This window comes from Pristiophorus japonicus, chromosome 1 (assembly GCF_044704955.1).
Source record: "Pristiophorus japonicus isolate sPriJap1 chromosome 1, sPriJap1.hap1, whole genome shotgun sequence".
Lineage (NCBI taxonomy): Eukaryota > Metazoa > Chordata > Chondrichthyes > Pristiophoridae > Pristiophorus > Pristiophorus japonicus.
The window spans coordinates 533,585,603-533,606,026 of NC_091977.1; the positions used below are offsets into that span (position 1 = coordinate 533,585,603).

Consider the following 20,424-nt stretch of genomic DNA (forward strand, 5'->3'; position numbering starts at 1 on the left):
ACTCCAGAAAATTTGTCAAACATGATTTCCCTTTCATAAAACCATGCTTACTCTACTTGACTGGATTATGATTTTCCAAATATCCCGCTACTGCTTCCTTAATAATGGACTCCAGCATTTTCCCAATGACAAATGTTAGGCGAACTGGTCTATAGTTTCCTGCTTTAAGTCTGCCTCCTTTTTTAAATAGGGGCGTAACATTTGTGGTTTTCTAATCAGCTGGGGCCTTCTCAGAATCCAGGGAATTTTGGAAGATTACAACCAATGCATCCACTATCTTTTAAGACCCTAGGATATAAGCAATCAGGTCCAGGGGACTTGTCCACCTTTAGTCCCATTATTTTACCGAGTATTACTTCATTAGTGATAGTGATTCCTCCCTCCCTATAACCCCTTGATTATCCACTATTGGGATGTTTTTAGTGTCTTCTACTGCCCTCTATTATTCCCCAGTTTCATCCTCTCGGGACCAACATTTACTTTAGCCACTCTTTTCCTTTTTATGTACCTGTAGAAATTCTTACGATATGTTTTTATATTTTGTGCTAGTTTACTTTCATAATCTATCTTCCCTCTCTTAATCAATTTTTTAGTTGTCCTTTGCTGGCTTTTAAAAGTTTCCCTATCCTCTGACCTCCCATTAGTCTTGGCCACATTGTATGTCCTTGTTTTCAATTTGATACCATCCCTTAGTTTAAAAAGAGGCAGCTCGTGCAGAGCACAGAGTGCAGCAGCATAGAGTGACATTCGTGAGTTTGGTAAGTGGGTGAATTTTAAGGGTTATTCTCTTTAAACCATTTGGAGGCTGGAGTAAATTGTTAGTGGCAATTTCCAGTAGCTTCTCAGTAAGTAGCAGTTTAATTTAAAGGGGAAAAGTTAAATAGTTGGGAATCTTTCAGGTTTAGGCAGAGAAAAACAAGGTAACTCCCCAGTAGGAGGCAATTAGCAGCTAGTTAAAAACCAGTTCTGTAAACGACTGACCAATAGTGAATCATCTGACCTAGATACAGTTTAAAAAGAGGCAGCTCGTGCAGAGCACGGAGTGCAGCAGCATAGAGTGGCATATAGATTGGGCTAACTAAACTGGAAGCAATACGGTGGAGGAGGATTTCCTGGAGTGCATAAGGGATGGTTTTCTAGACCAATATGTCGAGGAACCAACTAGGGGGGAGGCCATCTTAGACTGGATGTTGTGTAATGAGAGAGGATTAATTATCAATCTCGTTGTGCAATCTCTTCCCTTGGGAAAGAGTGACCATAATATGGTGGAATTCTACATTAGGATGGAGAATGAAACAGTTAATTCAGAGACCATGGTCCAGAACTTAAAGAAGGGTAACTTTGAAGGTATGAGGCGTGAATTGGCTAGGATAGATTGGCGAATGATACATAAGGGGTTGACAGTGGATGGGCAATGGCAGACAGTTAGCGACTGCATGGATGAACTACAACAATTGTACATCCCTGTCTGGCGTAAAAATAAAAAAGGGAAGGTGGCTCAACCGTGGCTATCAAGGGAAATCAGGGATAGTATTAAAGGTAAGGAAGTGGCATAAAAATTGGCCAGAAATAGCAGCGAACCCGGGGACTGGGAGAAATTTACAACTCAGCAGAAGAGGACTAAGGGCTTGATTAGGGCAGGGAAAATAGAGTACGAGAGGAAGCTTGCAGGGAACATTAAGACGGACTGCAAAAGCTTCTATAGATATGTAAAGAGAAAAAGGTTAGTAAAGACAAACGTAGGTCCCCTGCAGTCAGAATCAGGGGAAGTCATAACGGAGAACAAAGAAATGGCAGACCAATTGAACAAGTACTTTGGTTTGGTATTCACTAAGGAGAACACAAACAACCTTCCGGATATAAAAGGGGTCAAAGGGTCGAGTAAGAAGGAGGAACTGAGGGAAATCCTTATTAGTCGGGAAATTGTGTTAGGGAAATTGATGGGATTGAAGGCCGATAAATCCCCAGGGCCTGATGGAGTGCATCCCAGAGTACTTAAGGAGGTGGCCTTGGAAATAGCGGATGCATTGACAGTCATTTTCCAACATTCCATAGACTCTGGATCAGTTCCTATGGAGTGGAGGGTAGCTAATGTAACCCCACTTTTTAAAAAAGGAGGGAGAGAGAAAACAGGGAATTATAGACCGGTCAGCCTGACATCAGTAGTGGGTAAAATGATGGAATCAATTATTAAGATGTCATAGCAGCGCATTTGGAAAGAGGTGACATGATAGGTTCAAGTCAGCATGGATTTGTGAAAGGGAAATCATGCTTGACAAATCTTCTGGAATTTTTTGAGGATGTTTCCAGTAGAGTGGACAAGGGAGAACCAGTTGATGTGGTGTATTTGGACTTTCAGAAGGCCTTCGACAAGGTCCCACACAAGAGATTAATGTGCAAAGTTAAAGCACATGGGATTGGGGGTAGTGTGCTGACATGGATTGAGAACTGGTTGGCAGACAGGAAGCAAAAAGTAGGAGTAAATTGGTACTTTTCAGAATGGCAGGCAGTGACTAGTGGGGTACCGCAAGGTTCTGTGTTGGGACCCCAGCTGTTTACATTGTACATTAATGATTTAGACGAGGGGATTAAATGTAGTATCTCCAAATTTGCGGATGATACTAAGTTGGGTGGCAGTGTGAGCTGCGAGGAGGATGCTATGAGGCTGCAGAGTGACTTGGATAGGTTAGGTGAGTGGGCAAATGCATGGCAGTTGAAGTATAATGTGGATAAATGTGAGGTTATCCACTTTGATCAACTAGGCTTGTATTCACTGGAGTTCAGAAGAATGAGAAGGGATCTCATAGAAACGTTTAAAATTCTGACGGGTTTAGACAGGTTAGATGCAGGAAGAATGTTCCCAATGTTGGGGAAGTCCAGAACCAGGGGTCACAGTCTAAGGATAAGGGGTAAGCCATTTCGGACCGAGATAAGGAGAAACTTCTTCACCCAGAGAGTGGTGAACCTGTGGAATTCTCTACCACAGGAAGTAGTTGTGGCCAATTCACTAAATATATTCAAAAAGGAGTTAGATGTAGTCCTTACTGCTAGGGGGATCAAGGGGTATGGCAAGAAAGCAGGAATGGGATACTGAAGTTGCATGTTCAGCCATGAACTCATTGAATGGCGGTGCAGGCTCGAAGGGCCGAATGGCCTACTCCTGCACCTATTTTCTATGTTAGCCATGGATGATTATCCCTTCTCTTAAATTCTTTCCTTCTCATTGGGATATATTTTTGTTGCGAGTTATGAAATATCTCCTTAAACGTCTGACAATTCTCATCAACCGTCCGATACTTTAATCTATTTTCCAGTCCACTTGAGCAAACTCTGCCCTCATATCTTTGTAGTCTCCTTTATTTAAGTTCAGGACACTCGTTTGAGAACCAACTTTCTCACCCTCCAACTGAATTTGAAATTCAACCATGTTATGGCCACTCATTCCTAGAGGATCCTTTACAAGATCATTTATTAATCCTGTCTCATTACACAGTACCAGATCTAAGATAGCCTGCTCTCTGATTGGTTCCGCAACGTACTGTTCAAGGAAACTATCCCGGGTACACTCTATGAACTCTTCCTCATGGCTACCCTGGCCAATTTGCTTTGTCCAATCAATATGAAGGTTAAAATTGCCCATGATAATTGCCGTTCCTTTATTACAAGCCTCCATTATTTCTTGATTTCATCTCCGTCCAACAGTGTAGCTATTGTTAGGAGACTTATAGACTACGCTCACCAGCAACTTTTTCCCCTTATTATTCTCCACCCAAACTGATTCAGCATTTTGATCTTCTGAGCCAATATCGTTTCTCACTAACCCGCTGATCTCATCCTTTATTAACAGTGCTACCCCACCTCCTTTTCCTTTCTGTCTGTCCTTCCGAATTGTCAAATACCCCTGAATATTTAGTTCCCAGTCTTGGTCACCTTGCAACCATGTCTCTGTAATGGCTATCAGATCATATTCATTTGTATCGGTCTATTTTGTTATGAATGCTGCGTGCATTCAGCTAAAGAGCTTTTAAATTTGATTTTTTTAACCATTTTTTCCTGCTTTGACCCCACTTTCTGATTCACCTTTATATTTATACATTCTGTCCCTTCCTGGCATGCTCTGGTTTTCATTTCCCCCAGTGCTACCCTGATCTATTGCCTTCTCCTTATTCTTTGACTTTTTACATTTTTGCTCACCTGAATCCTCCTCCCCACCCCACTAATTAGTTTAAAGCCCTCCTCATCTCAGTCCTAAATGGCCGACCGCTTATTCTGAGACTGTGACCCCTGGTTCTAGACTCCCCAGCCCAGGGAAACATCCTCCCTGCATCTACCCTGTCAAACCCTGTAAGAATTGTATATATCTGAATTAGATCACCTCAAGAGAATATAGGCCTCATAGGACAACCCTCTCATCCCAGGAATCAGTCTGGTGAACCTTAGTTGCACTCCCTCTAAGGCAAGTATATTCTTTCTTAGGTAAGGAGAATAAAACTGTGCACAATACTCCAGGAGTGGCCTCACCAGGGTCCTATATAATTGCAGCAATAGGGAGCAGCGTGTGGCGGCCCGGCCTGGAAATCGGTGCAAGACCATCAGCAGGCCGGGGCCATTAGAGGGAGCAATGTGCGGCATACCACGGCAGGGAGCAGCGCGTGCTGCTACAGGAGGGCGACGGTTGATTGCAGTGCGGGCAGGTACAGCAGGAGCGGCGAGGTCGGGCCGAAGGAGCGGCAAGAGATCGTAGAGGGATGCGATCGGAGCCCAGGAGAGGCGAGTGCCCAGGGGCAGCACACTGCGATATGTGGGCGCACTAGGTCGATGCAGCAGAGCTGGTCTCCAGTTGTCTTGCTTAACCCTTGCCACTGGACCAAGACCTAGCTCTGTCAAGCCCGTGTGGTGGCTGGTGTGCAACGGCCACCCCACATTAAAAAAATCCACGCACAGGCATCTTCCACCCTTCAACATGTAATTCGGAATCTGGAATATTAGGTCCTTCATTGAAACACCTGTGGACTCATCCCTTTTCAGCGTGGACGCAAGTCATCTTCGTTTTGAGGGACTGCCTATGATGATGATATAATTGTAGCAAGACATCTTTACTCATATAGAAACATAGAAACATAGAAAATAGGTGCAGGAGTAGGCCATTCAGCCCTGCGAGCCTGCACCGCCATTCAATGAGTTCATGGCTGAACATGCAACTTCAGTACCCCATTCCTGCTTTCTCACCATACCCCTTGATTCCCCTAGTAGTAAGGACTTCATCTAACTCCTTTTTGAATATATTTAGTGAATTGGCCTCAACAACTTTCTGTGGTAGAGAATTCCACAGGTTCACCACTCTCTGGGTGAAGAAATTCCTCCTCATCTCGGTCCTAAATGGCTTCCCCCTTATCCTTAGACTGTGTCCCCTGGTTCTGGACTTCCCCAACATTGGGAACATTCTTCCTGCATCTAACCTGTCTAACCCCGTCAGAACTTTAAACGTTTCTATGAGGTCCCCTCTCATTCTTCTGAACTCCAGTGAATACAAGCCCAGTTGATCCAGTCTTTCTTGATGGGTCAGTCCCGCCATCCCGGGAATCAGTCTGGTGAACCTTCGCTGCACTCCCTCAATAGCAAGAATGTCCTTCCTCAGGTTAGGAGACCAAAACTGTACACAATACTCCAGGTGTGGCCTTACCAAGGCCCTGTACAATTGTAGCAACACCTCCCTGCCCTTGTACTCAAATCCCCTCGCTATGAAGGCCAACATGCCATTTGCTTTCTTAACCGCCTGCTGTACCTGCATGCCAACCTTCAATGACTGATGTACCATGACACCCAGGTCTCTTTGCACCTGCCCTTTTCCTAATCTGTCACCATTCAGATAATAGTCTGTCTCTCTGTTTTTACCACCAAATTGGATAACCTCACATTTATCCACATTATACTTCATCTGCCATGCATTTGCCCACTCACCTAACCTATCCAAGTCGCTCTGCAGCCTCATAGAATCCTCCTTGCAGCTCACACTGCCACCCAACTTAGTGTCATCCGCAAATTTGGAGATACTACATTTAATCCCCTCGTCTAAATCATTAATGTACAGTGTAAACAGCTGGGGCCCCAGCACAGAACCTTGCGGTACCCCACTAGTCACTGCCTGCCATTCTGAAAAGTCCCCATTTACTCCTACTCTTTGCTTCCTGTCTGACAACCAGTTCTCAATCCATGTCAGCACACTACCCCCAATCCCATGTGCTTTAACTTTGCACATTAATCTCTTGTGTGGGACCTTGTCGAAAGCCTTCTGAAAGTCCAAATATACCACATCAACTGGTTCTCCCTTGTCCACTCTACTGGAAACATCCTCAAAAAATTCCAGAAGATTTGTCAAGCATGATTTCCCTTTCACAAATCCATGCTGACTTGGACCTATCATATTACCTCTTTCCAAATGCACTGCGATGACATCCTTAATAATTGATTCCATCATTTTACCCACTACCGATGTCAGGCTGACCGGTCTGTAATTCCCTGTTGTCTCTCTCCCTCCTTTTTTAAAAAGTGGGGTTACATTGGCTACCCTCCACTCGATAGGAACTGATCCAGAGTCAATGGAATGTTGGAAAATGACTGTCAATGCATCCACTATTTCCAAGGCCACCTCCTTAAGTACTCTGGGATGCAGTCCATCAGGCCCTGGGGATTTATCGGCCTTCAATCCCATCAATTTCCCCAACACAATTTCCCGACTAATAAGGATTTCCCTCAGTTCCTCCTCCTTACTAGACCCTCCGACCCCTTTTATATCCGGAAGGTTGTTTGTGTCCTCCTCAGTGAATACCGAACCAAAGTACTTGTTCAATTGGTCCGCCATTTCTTTGTTCCCCGTTATGACTTCCCCTGATTCTGACTGCAGGGGACCTACGTCCTCCAATACTTTTGCAATAAAGGCTAACATACCACTTGCTTTCCTAATTGCTTGCTGTACCTGCATGTATACGAATGGAGAATTATATCGAAATACGTTTGTGCAAGTGGTAAGCTCTCCACCACTAGGGTTTGTCTTTGTGTCATTACTGGGTCTGTTGTAGATTTGTTGATAGAGATTGATTCCTGTGATGTGTCAACTACTCCGTTATTATTGTGCCATGAGTCTACCAGGATGGTAGGAGAACTAGATGGACCGTGGTCTTTTTTCATTTAGCAGGTCCTATGTTCCTCTGCACCCAACATGAAAATCAGCCCCTATTCGTTGAAATGTGACGTATCTGTGATTTGGCTCCAAATATCCCTCTCCCCTGCCCCTCCCTCCCTGCCCCTCCACCCCCAACCACCACTCCTATACCCATGCTACAAAACATAAAGCATGATATTTGAAATGGTTATCAACCCATTCATATTAATTATCAACCCAACACACTCAGCTTCTCCTCATCATCAATCTCTCTGCTCTCCAGAAACGGCCTCAGCTGACTCTTAAAACTATTTGAATCATTAACTTCAAATGACCTTCCCGAGTAACCCGTTCTCGAAGCCTATTGCACATTGTATGAAATATTCTGCCCAATCTCCCTTCTTACACCTAGTTTGTTTCTCTTTGGTACTGAAGTAATTGCCACACTGAAAAAAACTTGTCTGGCCCAACATTGTCAATGTGTCATAGAATTATAGACTGGCACAGCACAGAAGGAGGCCGTTCAGCCCATCGAATCTGCGTCGGCTCTTTCGAAGAGCAATCCAGTTTGTTCCACTCCCCCGCTCTTCCTCCATATCCCGGCAATTTTTGCTCCTTCAAGTATTTATCCAATTCCCTTTTGAAGGTTACTAATGAATCTGAATCCAGTGCCCTATCAGGCCGTGCTTTGCAAATCCTAACCACTCGTTGCGTAAAAAAGTTTTTCCTCATGTCGCCTCTGGTTCTTTTGCCAATCACCTTAAACCTGTGCCCCTCTGGTTACCGACCCTTTCACCATTGGAAACTGTTTCCCTTTATTTACTCAATCGAAACCCTTCATCATTTGAAACACCTCGATCAAATCAAAAATTATGTACTTCATATAATCTTGAGAATTTCAGTTAGGTCACGTAGACTTCTTGTCCTTCTCAAAGAGCACAAGCCCAGTTTCTCTAACTTTTCCACGTAACTTAAACTTCTGAAACCCATAACGCAGTGCACAAATGTGGACAAAGTTTGAAGAAACAACTGCCAGGTGCGGGATAATTTGTTAAAATGGCCGGAGACAGCAATTTAAGAAAAAGAGTTTAGGTAGAGAGAGAAATTCTTCTCCCACAAGTGAGAATGGTATTCTGTAAAGATCATTACATCAAGGAGTCATACCTTTGGTGGAAAAATTCCGTTGTACCCCGTTTGGGGGCGGTACCATCCAAGAGGCGGGACATTGTGCGCCAGGCGCGGAAGTCCCGCCCCACTCGTGAAATTGGGGTTACCGCCCCTGAAAAGGAAGTGGAGCGCAAGATAACGCACTCCACTTCCTTTCTGGGGTGGGTAGCGGGATGGACGGGATGGGAGCGGTGCGCAGCGCGATGCACTGGGCCGTGTAGCCCCGCCACGTGGGAGGGGCTCTTCCCCGTCATTAAAGGGAAGGGCCCAAACTGCAAACTCTGCAGCGATGAAAGGGTCCTCCCTGGACCACCGTGGGGCAGGGGCACCGTGCCAACAGCCCGGCGGTGCTCAAGCAGAATGCCGGGCTGACCGATCGCGGCACGCACCCCGCGTTCAAAGCACCAACGGGGGCGCTAGAAAAACATTGGAGAATTTTTTGGAGAAAGCAATGCACCTCCCCTTGAACTATCGAATACCCCGCCTGCTGCCCGGTTCACGTACCCTGGAGCTGTCGCTGCCATCGTTGGCCGCACCTTCAGGGGGTGATACCCAATTTAGGGTCCGGGGCGCTAACAGGGCTCTGTGCACGATGGTAATATCGTCATCTCCGGCTCAGTGGGGCGCTACGGCTAACCGCCGCCGCTGAACTGCCGCGGAATGTAGTTTGAGTCGACTGCGATATCGTCCCGCGCGAAAAGATGGTTGCGCCCACTAGGGGGCGCAAACGAGAGACGCAAACATAGAAACATAGAAAATAGGAGCAGTAGTAAGCCATTCGGCTCTTCAAGCCTGCTCCGCCATTCAATATTCTCTCAGAGAGATGTAAATCTGTGGAATTCGTTGCCTCAGAGAGCTGTGGGGACATTGAATATATTTAAGACAGAGATAGACAGTTTCTTAACCGATAAGGGATTAAGGGGTATTGGGGAGTGGGCAGGGAAGTGGACCTGAGTCCATGATCGGATCAGCCATGATCGTATTAAATGGTGGAGCAGGCTCGAGGGGCCGTATGGCCTACTCCTGCTCCTATTTCTTATGTTCTTATGTTCTTATGTTTATATGATCATGGCTGATCCTCTATCTCAGCACTCTATTCCCACTTTCTCCCCATACCCCTTGATGTCTTTTGTGTCTAGAAATCTATCTATCTCCCTCTTAAATATATTCAATGACTTGGCCTCCACAGCCTTCTGTGGTAGAGAATTCCACAGGTTCACCACCCTCTGAGTGAAAAAATTTCTCCTCATCTCGGTCCTAAATTTCCTACCCCTTATACTGAGACTGTGACCCCTTGTTCTAGACTTCCCAGCCAGGGGAAACATACTCCACGCTTCCAGCCTGTCCAACCCTGTCAGAATTTTACACGTTTCAATGAGATCCCCTCTCACTCTTCTAAACTCGAGTGAATACAGGCCTAGACGACAAAATCTCTCCTCATAAGACAGTCCTGCCATCCCAGGAATCAGTCTGGTGAACCTTCGCTGAATTTCTCAGCCTTTGCGTTCAATGTGTTAAGACATATTCAGTAATCTTATTTATGAAGCAAAGGTCATGTCACCCTTCAGGTCGCACATTAATAATTTATGTTAAACCCAGTCTTTGTCCTCGTTGACATACCTTTTACTCCAGCAACTTTCGATAAAGTACCATTAGGATTAGCTTTATCGTAAACTCTGATCCAAATGTTCAGCTCATCCTGTTCACTTCCACCCTTGAAAGAATAGAACTCCAAGCACTGGAAGCCCCGCTTGGGGTAATAGATCCTGCTCTCCAAAAGGGCTTTCTCTCCCACATGGGCTGTGCTGGAGTTGAAATGCATGAAGTATCCACTACCTGCCACGTGAAATGATTGAAACATCCAATTAGTAAAGTATCCATTATTTATCCAAAAGCAAAACACTGCGGATGCTGGAAATCTGAAATCATAACAGAAAATGCTGGAAATACTCAGCGGGTCAGGCAGCATCTGTGGAGAGAGAAACCAAGTTAACGTTTCAGGTCGATGATCCTTCGTCAGAACTGGAAAAAGTTAGAGATGTGACAGGTTTTTAAACAAGTGCAGGGTCAGGGAAAGGGGGGAGGGGAGGAAAGAACAAAAGGGAAGGTCTGTGATAGGGTGGAAGGTAGGAGAGATTCAATGACTAAAGGGATGATGGTGCGAGGCGAAAGGAGATGGAAATGGGACAAGTAAAGAAACAAAAGCTGAGTCTAGATAGGGTGTTATTGGAGAGGGCAGTATCATCAGAAGCTGTCTGCTGGAATGAGAGAAAGAATCAGAAAAAAAGAGAAAAAAAAATATAGGGGCAGGGGTTATGGCCTGAAATTGTTGAACTCGATGTTGAGTGCAGAAAGCTGTAAAGTGGCTGAACGAAGGATGAGGTGCTGTTCCTCGAGCTTTGTGTTGAGCTTCGTTGGAACAGTGTAGGAGGCCGAGGACGGAGAGGTCGGAGTGGGAGTGGAGCGGATAATTAAAGGGACAGACGACCGGAAGCTCGGGGTCACGCTTACAGACTGAACGGACGTGTTCCGCAAAGCGCTCATCCAATCTACGCTTGGTCTCCCCAATGTAGAGGAGACCTCATCGTGAGCAGTGAATACAAAATTGATCCACTAATTATCGCTATTTTAATGAATACTCTATTCATATTGCGTGGTATATATTCAACAGCATAACTTCCTATCGTCAAATATTTATCAGATAGTGTTTTCCAAAGATCTATAATGGGAATTAGGGCCACAAAAATGAGTGGCAGGTCATCCCGTCAGTTCTGCCAGGGTTGCACTTGCCGATGTTCTCCAGTGTTTACCCTGCCCAGAGTTTATGAGGTCATTGGGAGGGCTGTTCATTTGTACGTGGGCATAATTCCAGTGCCTGGCCGTCATCGGGGGGGGGGGGTGGGGGTGGAGGATTCGGGGAGGGGGAAGCCAAGCCCACCCTTCCGTTACGTTTTTCTTTATTTGTTCATGGAATGTGGGCGTCGCCGGCAAGGCCAGCATTTATTGCCCATCCCTAATTGCCCTGGGGGTGGGGAGTGTAATGTATACACGTCTGAGCATGCTCAGAGCTGTTGAGGAGCCTGCGCCTCACAACTTGAGCCTCCTCGGGGAAATTCCCTCCGTGCTTTTCAGTTCTGCACGGAGGGGTTTCCTGTACGAGCTGTTCTTGCACACTCTCCATTTTGCCATCCTCGTCTGCCGTCCGGACACGCCATGGCGCACCATCTTGCCGTCCGGAGGAGGCGTGGGTCCCCAATGGTGTGCTCACTACGCGGGAGTCCTCCCTCTATTTATTGGGGACTTGACCTGGAGGGTGTTGCACGGAGCAGTCCTGTACAATCAGTTTTTAAGTCGGTTCACGGACTCCCAGGCCGACTGTAATTTCTGCGGTCTGGAGGAGTCCGTGCTCCATGTCTATGTTAAATGCGTGAGGTTGCAGCCCTCTTCCAATATTTGAAGGGGCTGCTCCTCAAATTCTGGTTGCACTTCAGTCCCACGCTCCTGATCTTTGGGCACCCTGTGCGGAGGGGAGCGGGCAGGTCGGAAGGCCTCCTCATAGGACTGCTCCTGGGCACGGCCAAGGGGGCCATCAGCCGGTCCAGGCAGCGGGCGGTCGAGGGGGTCGTTCAGCCCGACTGCCTGCCTCTCTTCCGCAGTTACATCCGAGCCAGGGTGTCCCTGGAGATGGAGCACGCGGTGTCCACCGGTACGCTCGCGGCCTTCTGCGAGAGGTGGGCGCCGGAGGGACTGGAGTGCATCATCACCCCCGGCAACCAAATTTTAATTTGATTTAAGTTATGGTAAAAAGTTAATTTGTTTATTTGTCGGTTTTAGTGCCTCCTATTAATAAGGGGGCACTTAATTCATGGTTTTACAAAAATAGTTGCAGAACTGTTGAGTTGGGAGTGGCTTAGCCAGTCATGTGATGTTCACTAGACTCAATAAAACCCCAGCCAGTTGGGCTCAGGGGATCCACGATGAGGCAGGTGGTTCTGAGCCTGGTGGATGAACTAGTAATGTGTAGTGTGATTGTTAACCCTTTGCTCATAAACCAACGAGTTCTTAATAGCAATGTGTTGCTATGAATTCTTAAACAAAGAACCCATGAAGCAAATACATTACACACATCAGTGGCCTTGCAATGGATGGATAGAAGTTCCACCTTTTATAAAGGCAACCAGGTTTTCCCAACTAAGACCCATCCTTCCTTTCCTTGCACTTATCTAACTTCCCCTTAAATGCATCTGTGCTATTTGTGATGTGCTGCAGGTACCACATGGTGTAGTTGAGGAAAACAGCATTGATGCATTTAAGGGGAAGCTTGATAAACACATGAGGGAGAAAGGAATTGAGGGTTAAGGGTGAAGAGAGGTGGGAGGAGGCTGGTGTGGCACATAGACGCCAGCCTAGACCCGATGGGCCGAATGGCCTGTTTCTGTGCCGTACACTTGGCTTTACATTGATGGGGACCTGGTGTACCCAGGTCCTGGCTTGTTCCCAGTGGTCCGGCTAGACTCCTGGTGGTGTTACAGTGTTGTGTTCGGTGGAACTGAAATTGAAATTGGGCCCCTCTTCCTTTTGATGATGGTCACCTCGTGCATAACATACGCGGCCAGGGAAGGCCAAACATCTGAGTGGCTGGATTCAGATCAGACCGGCTGTGCCTGCGACTCCCAATCCCACGCCAGGAGTTAAAGTCGGCCCTCTTATCTCCATAAATGGTGCAAGACTGGGGGACCGAATGGCCATGTGATTCTGTATAATCCGAAAAGCAGCCTCTACCAAGGACAATTTGCAGGGCTGTGAGGAAAGAGCTGTGGGTGGGGGGGCGAGTGTGAATGAATTGATCGGCTCATTCAAACAATGGGCCGAATGGCCTCCTTCTGTGCTGCATGGTGCTATGATCCAGTTCACCTTTTTCCATTTCCTCAAAGGCACCTTGTGGCTTCTCCGAGTCAGTGCCGACCTGTCACCAATTATTGTGGCATTAGGAGCGTTTTCCTGTTGCAGGGGTCATGTGCGCCGAGAGCTGGATTGGGGGCTGCGCTAAACCGTTTCATAACGTATCGTTTTACCTTCACAGTTGCCCATGTTGGTGTGGTCTTTGTCAGGCCCGGACAGGGCCTGGTCTACACGTTGCCAATCTGCATTGTCATCTGGACCTTGAATCATGCCACAAATATTCTCCAGCTCAAAACTGCACTGGTCCAAAAAGCTGAGTGAGGAGCCTAACCAAATAGAACGAGAGGTGAGAGTTGATCTTTGAACTCAACAACAACAACTTACATTTATAGACCAACAACAGGGAATACAAGAGCAGGGAAGATATGCTAGAACTGTGTTCAAAAAATGCTGGGCCTGTTTTCTTTGGAACAGAGGAGGTAGAGGGGAGACCTTATTGAGGTGTATAAAATTATGAAGAGCCTGGATAGAGTGAATAGGAAGCACCTGTTTCCCTTGGCAGAGGGGTCAACAACCAAGAAGCATAGATTGAAAGTAATTGGGGGGAGGTTTAGAGGAGATATGAGGGGAAATTTCTTCACCCAGATGGTGGTGGGGGTCAGGAACTCACTGCCTGAAAGGGTGATAGAGGCAGAAACCCTCACCACATTTAAAAAGTACTTGGATGTGCACCTGAAGTGCCGTAACCTGCAGGGCTACGGACCAAGAACTGGAAAGTGGGATTAGGCCAGATAGCTCTTGGTCGGCCGGTGCGGACATGATGGGCCGAAATGGTCTCCTTTCGTGCTGTAAATTTCTATGATTCCATGGGTCCAAGTTTCCCCAAGAAAAAAAACGGGCGCCCCACCGAGCTGGGCGCCCGTTTTTCGCGCCTAAAACGGCGCCTAAAAAAATCCTCGGTCTTCTCCACCCACTTACAGGTCCTCTGGCCCTCGGCGCAGCCAGCACGAGCTGTGGGGGGGCGGAGCCAGGTCCCTGCGCTGAAAACAGTGCCGGGACCTCTGCACATGCGCGCTACAGTCGGCACGCAAGTGCAGTAGCTCCAGGCGCCGAACTGTGTGGGAGGGGCCCGAAGCACGCAGCCCCTAGCCCTGGCCCAATGGCCTCACTGGGGCTGCGTGAATGAGGCTCCTCCCACGGCCAGCTCCTGCTTCCCCCACCCCCCCGCCCAGCCCCCGACCGGACCCGACACCCGCTCCGCCCCCCCCCCCCGCCTGACCCGACCCGTGCTCCTGTTCCCCGACCCGACCCACCCCGCCCCCCGCTCTCCCTCCCCGCTCTCTCCCCCCACCCCCGCTCCCTCCCTCCCCCCCGCTCCCTCCCTCCCTCCCTCTCTCTCTCTCTCTCTCTCCCTCTCCCTCCCTCCCTCCCTCCTCTCTCTCTCTCTCCCCCCCTCCCTCTCTCTCTCTCCTCCCTCCCTCCCCCTCTCTCCCTCTCTCCCCCCCTCTCTCTCCCTCCCCCCTCTCTCTCTCTCCCTCCCTCCCTCCTCCCCCCTCTCTCTCCCTCCCTCCCTCTCTCCCCCCCTCTCTCTCCCTCCCTCCCCCCCCACTCTCTCTCTCCCTCCCTCCCCCTCTCTCCCTCCCCCTCTCTCTCTCTCTCCCTCCCTCTCTCTCTCTCTCTCTCTCTCTCCTCCCGCTCAGCGGCACGAACAGCTGCAGAATTCTCCCTGGCTGAAGCACTTTCACACAGGTAGGAAGATGGTTTATTTAATCTTTTCTTGGCTTATAAATGTTTATTCAGGTTGGATTTATTTGTATAATGTTTGTAGAAGTATAAATAAGGATTTATTATAGAATTTAATGACTTTCCTTCCCCCCCCTCTCCCCCCCCACCTCGTTCTGGACGCCTATTTTGTAACCTGCGCCTGATTTTTTAACGTGTAGAACAGGTTTCTTCAGTTCTACAAAAATCTTCACTGGCTCCATTCTAAGTTAGTTTGGAGTACATTTTCACTGTGGAAACTTTCAGATCAAGCGTCAGTGGCCGGACACGCCCCCTTTTGAAGAAAAAATTCTGTTCTAAACTAGAACTGTTCTACCTGACTAGAACTGCAGAAAAAAAAATGTGGAGAATTGCGATTTCTAAAATAGTCTGTTCTCCACCAGTTGCTCCTAAAAATCAGGCGCTAATCATGTGGAAACTTGGGCCCTATGATTCTATAACACTAGTTAGGCCAGAGCTGGAGTACTGCATGCAGTTCTGGTCACCACATTACAGGAAGGATGCAGAGGAGATTTACGAGGATGTTGCCAGGACTGGAGAATTTTAGCTATGAGGAAAGATTGGATAGGATGGGTTTGTTTTCCTTGGAACAGAGGAGACTGAGAGGAGATTTAATTGAGGTGTATAAAATTATGAAGAGCCTAGATAGAGTACATAGGAAGGACCTGTTTCCCTTTGCAGAGGGGCCAATAACCAGAGGGCATACATTTAAAGTCATTGGTAGAAGGATTAGAGGGGAGATGAGGAAATATTTCTTCACCCAGAGGGTGGTGGGAGTCTGGAACTCACTGCCTGAAAGGGTGGTAGAGGCAGAAACCCTCACCACATTTAAAAAGTACTTGGACGTAGACTTAAAGAGCCGTAACCTACAGGGCTACGGACCTGGTGCTGGAAGGTGGGATTAGGCTGGGTAGCTCTTTTTCGACCGGCACGGTTACGATGGGCCGAATGGCCTCCTTCTGTGTTGTAATTTTTCTATGATTCTATGAAGAACAACAACTTGCATTTATATAGCAGCTTTTAATGCAATAAAACATCCCAAGGCACTTCACAGGAACGTTATCAATAAAAAGAATTTGCCACTGAGCCACAGAAGGAGATATCAGGTCAGATGACCAAAAGCTTGGTCAAAGAGGTAGGTTTTAAGGAGCATCTTAAAGGAGGAGAGAGAGGCAGAAAGGCTTAGTGAGGGAATTCCAGAGTTTAGGGCCCGGGCAGCTGCAGGCACTGCCGCTAATGGTGGAGCGATTAAAATCGGGGATGTACGAAAGGTCAGAATTGGAGGAGCACAGATATCTCGGAGGGTTGTAGGGCTGGAGGAGGTCACAGAGATAACTTCAGAACATTAAAAATGTTTAAATTTGCTTTTGAGAGCGTCGACTTGAATTCCTCCGACAGTGAAAGACTCTTCAGATGTAGCTCGGTGTCCTAATATGTCAGACCACTTGTTTGCGGACCCCAGGGATGTTACTGTCCCCCTACCCGTCAGAGTTCTAATCAATGTGGGTGGTACGGAACACAATCCCGTGTCTCTACACGAGGGGAGAGAGGAAGATTGAGAGAGAGAGAGAGAGAGAGAGAGAGCTCACTGGGTTGCCCTTGCTAACCCTAGCTAAAGTACAATTGACAGGTGCCTGAGAGCAGTTTGCTCGCTGATTTACTCTCCAACAGATGATGTGTGGGCCGGGGAGGAAATTGGCGATGGAAAAGTTAAAGGATAAGTATTCTTCAAAATAAAAATTGCTAAACTAATATAATGCTTTTAAAGATCCCATGGCACTATTTCCCTACTTTCTTACTGTCTCCCTACTGTCCTAGCCAATATTTCACCATCAAAGACAGTCCCTCAAAATCGAGGAAGACTTGCTTCCACTCTAAAAGTGAGCTCTCAGGCGACTGAACAGTCCAATACGGGAATTACAGTCTCTGTCACAGGTGGGACAGACAGTGGTTGAAGGAAAGGATGGGTGGGGAGTCTGGTTTGCCGCATGCTCCTTCCGCTGCCTGCGCTTGGTTTCTGCATGCTCTCAGCGACGAGACTCGAGGTGCTCAGCGCCCTCCCAGATGCACTTCCTCCACTTAGGGCGGTCTTTGGCCAGGGACTCCCAGGTGTCAGTGGGGATGTTGCACTTTATCAGGGAGGCTTTGAGGGTGTCATTGAAACGTTTCCTACCCACCTGGGGCTCACTTACCTTGTAGGAGTTCTGAGTAGAGCGCTTGCTTTGGAAGTCTTGTGTCGGGCATGTGGACAATGTGGGCCACCCAACGGAGCTGGTCGAGTGTGGTCAGTGCTTCGATGCTGGGAATGTTGGCCTGAGCCAATATTTATCCCTCAATCAACATCACTAAAGCAGATTATCTGGTCATTATCACATTGCTGCTTGTCGCTCTAATTCTGAGTCGGAATGCTGTGGATTCAAGTCCCACTCCAGAGACTTGAGCAGAAAATTTGAACTTCAGTACTGAGGGAGAGCTCCACCATTGTCTTTTGGATGGGATGTTAAAACCGAGATCCGTCCACTGTCTCAGGTGGATGTAAAAGATTCCACAGCACTATTTCTATGGGAGTTATCCCCGTTGTCCAAGGCCAATATTTATTTCTTAACAGTACTAAAAAACAAATTATGTGGTCGTTCATCATCATCATCATCATAGGCAATCTCTCGAAATCGAGGAAGACTTGCTTGCACTCTAAAAGTGAGTTCTCAGGCGGCTGAACAGTCGAATACAGGAATTACAGTCTCTGTCACAGGTGGGACAGACAGTGGTTGGAGGAAAGGGTGGGTGGGGAGTCTGGTTTGCCGCACGCTCCTTCCGCTGCCTGCGCTTGGTTTCTGCATGTTCTCGGCGACGAGACTCGAGGCGCTCTTCATCCAGTTAGGGAGGATTAACAGATTGCTGTTCGTGGGAGCTTGCTGTGCGCAAATTGGCTGCTGCATTTCCTATATTACAACATTGACTACACTTCAAAAGTACTTCATTGGCTGTAAAGCGCTTTGGGACGTCCTGAGGTCGTGAAAGATGATGTAGCAATGCAAGTTCTTTCTTTCTGCCTGCACCAAACATTTCTTTTCCACAGTTTCAAGTCCTGGTTCCAAAGACTTTCAGTCTGTGCCCTTGTCCCACAGCGCTCTTTGCCCTGTCTCAGTCTGGACACTGAGAGCATGACTTTTGGTAGGAAGCTCAGAAAAACAGAATGGCCTAGAAATCCCGGCCTCCCCAGTCTGTGCGGGGTGTGTACGGGGTGTGTACGGGATGTGTACGGAGTGTGTACAGGGTGTGTACAGGGTGTGTACGAGGTGTGTAGGGAGTGTGTACGGAGTGTGTACAGAGTGTGTACAGAGTGTGTACGAGGTGTGTAGGGAGTGTGTACGGAGTGTGTACGGGGTGTGTACGGAGTGTGTACGGGGTGTGTACGGGGTGTGTAGGGAGTGTGTACGGAGTGTGTACGGGGTGTGTAGGGAGTGTGTACGGAGTGTGTACGGGGTGTGTACGGGGTGTGTAGGGAGTGTGTACAGGGTGTGTACAGGGTGTGTACGAGCTGTGTACGGAGTGTGTACAGAGTGTGTACAGAGTGTGTACGGGGTGTGTACGGGGTGTGTACGCGATGTGTACGGAATGTGTACGGGGTGTGTACGAGATGTGTACGGAGTGTGTACGTGATGTGTACGGGGTGTGTACGGAGTGTGTACGGACCCGGGAAGGCATCTCAAAAGCCAGTTTTCAGCGCACAATGCGCATGTGCTGAAAACCGGCTTTTCCGATCCGTCAAGCTCCAGCTTGACAGATCCACGCATCTCAGGAGCGAGGACATTTTCATGGGCAAGATTGCGGGATTTACCTATATCTTGCCCGGCAAATGTCCTCCAAACTCTTGCACCTGATAAAAGCAGCTGCATAGCCTACTGTTACAGGTGTAAGAGTTTAAAAACATAAAAATATAATTAAATTAAATTTAAAAAACACTTTTTATTGTTAAAAACCCGGCTCACTAAGGTAAGTTTATTTTTTAACCCTCATTACAAAAGTTTTTAAAAAGTCGGAAAAATACATTTTTTCTCTAAGACATTTATTAACTTTAATTTCAATTAATTGTTTAGTGTGTTCGTTTTTTTTTCTCATTAATAGCAATGAGAGCTGGTAGCTACGGAGCTCCCATTGCTATTAATGAGAAAGCTGTACCTGATTGGCTGAGCAGTCACATGTGACTGCATCTTCTGCGTGGGAACCTGGAGGACGGGAGTGCGCTTCGCAGCGCGGGAAAAGAAGGCCTCCCCACCGGGAATCCCTCGCTCCTCCCGGACCACCAGATACTTTCGTAAAAACTCTCCGGTCGGAGGCGTTTGTCCAAAAGGAGCCTCCAACCAGAATTTCAGGGCCATTATTTTTTAAATGGTGAGAGATTGGGAAATGTTGGTGTTCAGAGGGATTTGGGTGTCCTTATACACAAAGCACAGAAAGTTAGTGTGCAGGTACAGCAAGCAATTAAGAAGGCAAATGGAATGTTGGCCTTTATTGCAAGGGGGTTGGAGTATAAAAGTAAGGCACAGGGCTTTGGTGAGACCACAATTGGAGTACTGTGCACGGTTTTGGTCTCCGTACCTATAGAAGAATATACTTGCTTTGGAGGTGTTGCAACGAAGGTTCATTAGACTGATACCCGGGAAGAGAGGGTGGTCCTTCAAAGAGAGATTGAGCAGATTGGGCCTGTGCTCTCTGGACTTTAGATGAATGAGAGGTGATCTCATTGAATATTTAAGATACTGAGGGGGATTGACAGGGTAGATGCTGAGAGGTTGTTTCCCCCGGGCTGGAGAGTCTAAAACTAGGGGGCATGGTCTCAGGATAAGGGGTCGGCCAATTCGGACAGAGATGAGGAGAAATTTCTTCACTCAGAGGGTTGTGAATCTTTATAATTCTCTACCCAAGAGGGTTGTGGATACTGAGTCGTTGAGTATATTTAAGACTGAGATCAATAGATTTTTGGAAGCTGGGGAATCGAGGGATATGGGGATCGGGTGCGAAGGTGGAGTTGAGGTCAAAGATCAGCCATGATCTTTTGAATGGCGGAGCAGGCTCGAGGGGTCGAATGGCCGACTCCTGCTCCTATTTCTTATGACACAAAAATACAGCCATGAACAATTTTTTAGTGTTGGTAGGTGTTGGGACATGAGTAGAAACACAGTGCAGGTTCACACAAGGGTCTAGTTGAGGATCCATTGGTTACAGACGAATGGCGATTGGCTGGACATAGGACCTGTGAGTAAAGCCGCAAAAACCTCAGCCTCGATGCTCATTGAACTGATGCGCTTCTCATTATTTTCTTTACACTTACTAACTTGTTGTAAATTACACCCATGCCCAATTCTAGGCTGTGTCTATTTGAGATTGGGGGTAGTGTGTTGACGTGG

At 47.4% G+C, this 20,424-nt stretch overlaps 1 protein-coding gene across 1 annotated transcript in view; it reads right to left on the reverse strand.

Moving 5' to 3' along the window:
* The window catches only part of mep1ba (meprin A subunit beta a), a 77,489-nt gene that overhangs the window by 20,322 nt on the left and 36,743 nt on the right, over window positions 1-20,424 (reverse strand). Inside the window, 2 exon segments of the mRNA XM_070888647.1 lie at window positions 9,950-10,165; window positions 13,405-13,557. Of these exon segments, the coding sequence (XP_070744748.1) occupies window positions 9,950-10,165; window positions 13,405-13,557 (369 nt within the window).